We start from the raw sequence: 2,500 nt of genomic DNA on the forward strand, positions 1-2,500 counted from the left end.
TCACACACACTCACACACACACTCACACACAGAGGGATGGGTATGGACGCAAGGGGACTGCAGACTACTGTAACAGAGAACAGAATGTTTGTTTAGTCTCCATAGATACTGGATCTCCACAGGATCGTGTTCTTCATCTCTTTCTCCCACTGTCTCCCTCCCTCCCCCTTTCTGTCTTTCTCTCTCTATAGAAACGGGTGTTCTTCCTTTCTCCCTCCTTCTCTCTCCATCTCTCTTCCTCCCTCTCCGTCTCTCTCTCTTTCCCTCCCTTTCTATTACATACTTTCCCTGTTGCCCTTCCCTTCTCTTTTATCTTCCCCTTTCTCATTCTCTCACACACATTTCTCCTCTCTCTCTTTCTATTTTGGGGCTTTCTTTCTCGACCACCTGCAAACACTCTAATTATCTCACATCTGTTTTTATACACACACACATCCTGTGGGTTTGGCTGTCTTCCATATCTCCATCCCACATCTCCCTGCATGTCCTACAGTAGAAGGACACATCTCCCAGATCTCCCTGCATGTCCTACAGTAGAAGGACACATCTCCCAGATCTCCCTGCATGTCCTACAGTAGAAGAACACATCTCCCAGATCTCCCTGCATGTCCTACAGTAGAAGAACACATCTCCCAGATATCCCTGCATGTCCTACAGTAGAAGGATACATCTCCCAGATCTCCCTGCATGTCCTACAGTAGAAGAACACATCTCCCAGATATCCCTGCATGTCCTACAGTAGAAGAACACATCGCCCAGATCTCCCTGCATGTCCTACAGTAGAAGGACACATCTCCCAGATCTCCCTGCATGTCCTACAGTAGAAGGACACATCTCCCAGATCTCCCTGCATGTCCTACAGTAGAAGGACACATCTCCCAGATCTCCCTGCATGTCCTACAGTAGAAGGACACATCTCCCAGATCTCCCTGCATGTCCTACAGTAGAAGAACACATATCCCTGCATGTCCTACAGTAGAAGAACACATATCCCTGCATGTCCTACAGTAGAAGGACACACACACTCACTGAAAAACACACACACACTAGCAATCCTGAGCTAAAATGAATCATTTTCCCTCCCAATCCTAATAACTGTAATATAATCTAGTCTCCCGTTAAACCCCACTGTGATTGCTGCTGCAATGCCCTGGCCAGAAAGCTTGTCAGTCCCCCTGCTTAGTAGAGCCTATGAAAGACAGTGATGATGGTGATTAGGGTCCTACATGTGTCTTGGAGGCAAATCCATTAACACTTTTATCGTTCTTGTCTTTCTTGCTTTCTCTCCTCTTTCTGTCTCTCTCTGTGTCTCTCTCTCTGTCTCTCTCTCTGTCTCTCTCTCTGTCTCTCTCTCTCTGTCTCTCTCTCTGTCTCTCTCTCTGTCTCTCTCTCTGTCTCTCTCTCTCTGTCTCTCTCTCTCTGTCTCTCTCTCTGTCTCTCTCTCTGTCTCTCTCTCTCTGTCTCTCTTTCTGCCTCTGTCTCTTTCTCTCCCTGGTTCTGTCTCTCTCTTTCTCGCTTTCTCTCTCAGGTCTGCGCAGCAGCTATTCCTGCAGTGTGTGTAGTGTTGTCCTGAACTCCATTGAACAGTACCACGCTCACCTGCAGGGCTCCAAACACCAAAACAAGTGAGTCTCCAGTACCCCACGGCGCCGGCTGACCAGCGCTAACTACACTTCAGCATTGCTAACAACTGCTAACTCATTCTAGCAACAGCTGACCAACCAAGTCAAAAGCAGGTCCTGTAGTTTGGTGTAGGTGCAGGTGTGATGGGGTAGATCCAATCCCAGACCAGGCTGATGTCAAACCCAGAACAGGAGCAGGATCGTGTTTTCCAGTGTACTCGCACATTTACTTGTTGCAGATGTAAAATACAGTTAGAAGAAGGTGCCAGAGGTTTTGTTTGGTTTAGGCCTCCTCAAATAGACTGGAGCGCTGGGTGGCATGATCCCATTTCACTCAGCAGTGAAGCGAAGGAGCTGGGGGCACGGCTCCTCAAACAGTGATAGGGAAGAAATCGATTTTTCGAGGCAAAGTGGGTGAGGGAGGGGAAAGCATTTGTCTCCCTTGGAATGGGGGAGAGAGGGAGAGGAGGAGACATGAGAGGGAGACAGGAGGGGGAGAGATAATGAGGGTTGTTGTAAGTCATGCATTTATCATGATTTCAGCTGTGACCGTGGATACGCTGTGGGCACAATGTGTAGGCTGTGTGTGTGTGTGTCCGTGTAAGTGTAGACAGTGTGTGTGTGTGTGTGTGTGTGTGTGTGTGTGTAACTGTAGGCAGTATTCTAATGATGTTTAAAATTATGGAAATTAAATCTCTGGCAAAAATCAATTCTATTTTGAATGATAGATAGGAGTAATTTGAATAACAGATCAATCTGTTTCCAATTAGTTTTGATGACTACATGGTTCCAGTATTATCAGTCCCAGAGAGAACATGGCTACTTAGCTAGCTCTCTGCCTGAGGAAGTCCTCTTCCCCAGCTGCTAAGCTTCAGGGG

General features: G+C 47.3%; 1 protein-coding gene across 1 annotated transcript in view; it reads left to right on the plus strand.

Moving 5' to 3' along the window:
- LOC146267675 (zinc finger matrin-type protein 4) overlaps window positions 1-2,500 on the plus strand; it is a 53,788-nt gene that overhangs the window by 41,556 nt on the left and 9,732 nt on the right. Inside the window, 1 exon segment of the mRNA XM_084709882.1 lies at window positions 1,529-1,625. Within this exon segment, the coding sequence (XP_084566008.1) occupies window positions 1,529-1,625 (97 nt within the window).

This window comes from Hypomesus nipponensis, chromosome 11 (genome assembly GCF_054491055.1).
Source record: "Hypomesus nipponensis isolate SF chromosome 11, ASM5449105v1, whole genome shotgun sequence".
Taxonomy (NCBI): domain Eukaryota; kingdom Metazoa; phylum Chordata; class Actinopteri; order Osmeriformes; family Osmeridae; genus Hypomesus; species Hypomesus nipponensis.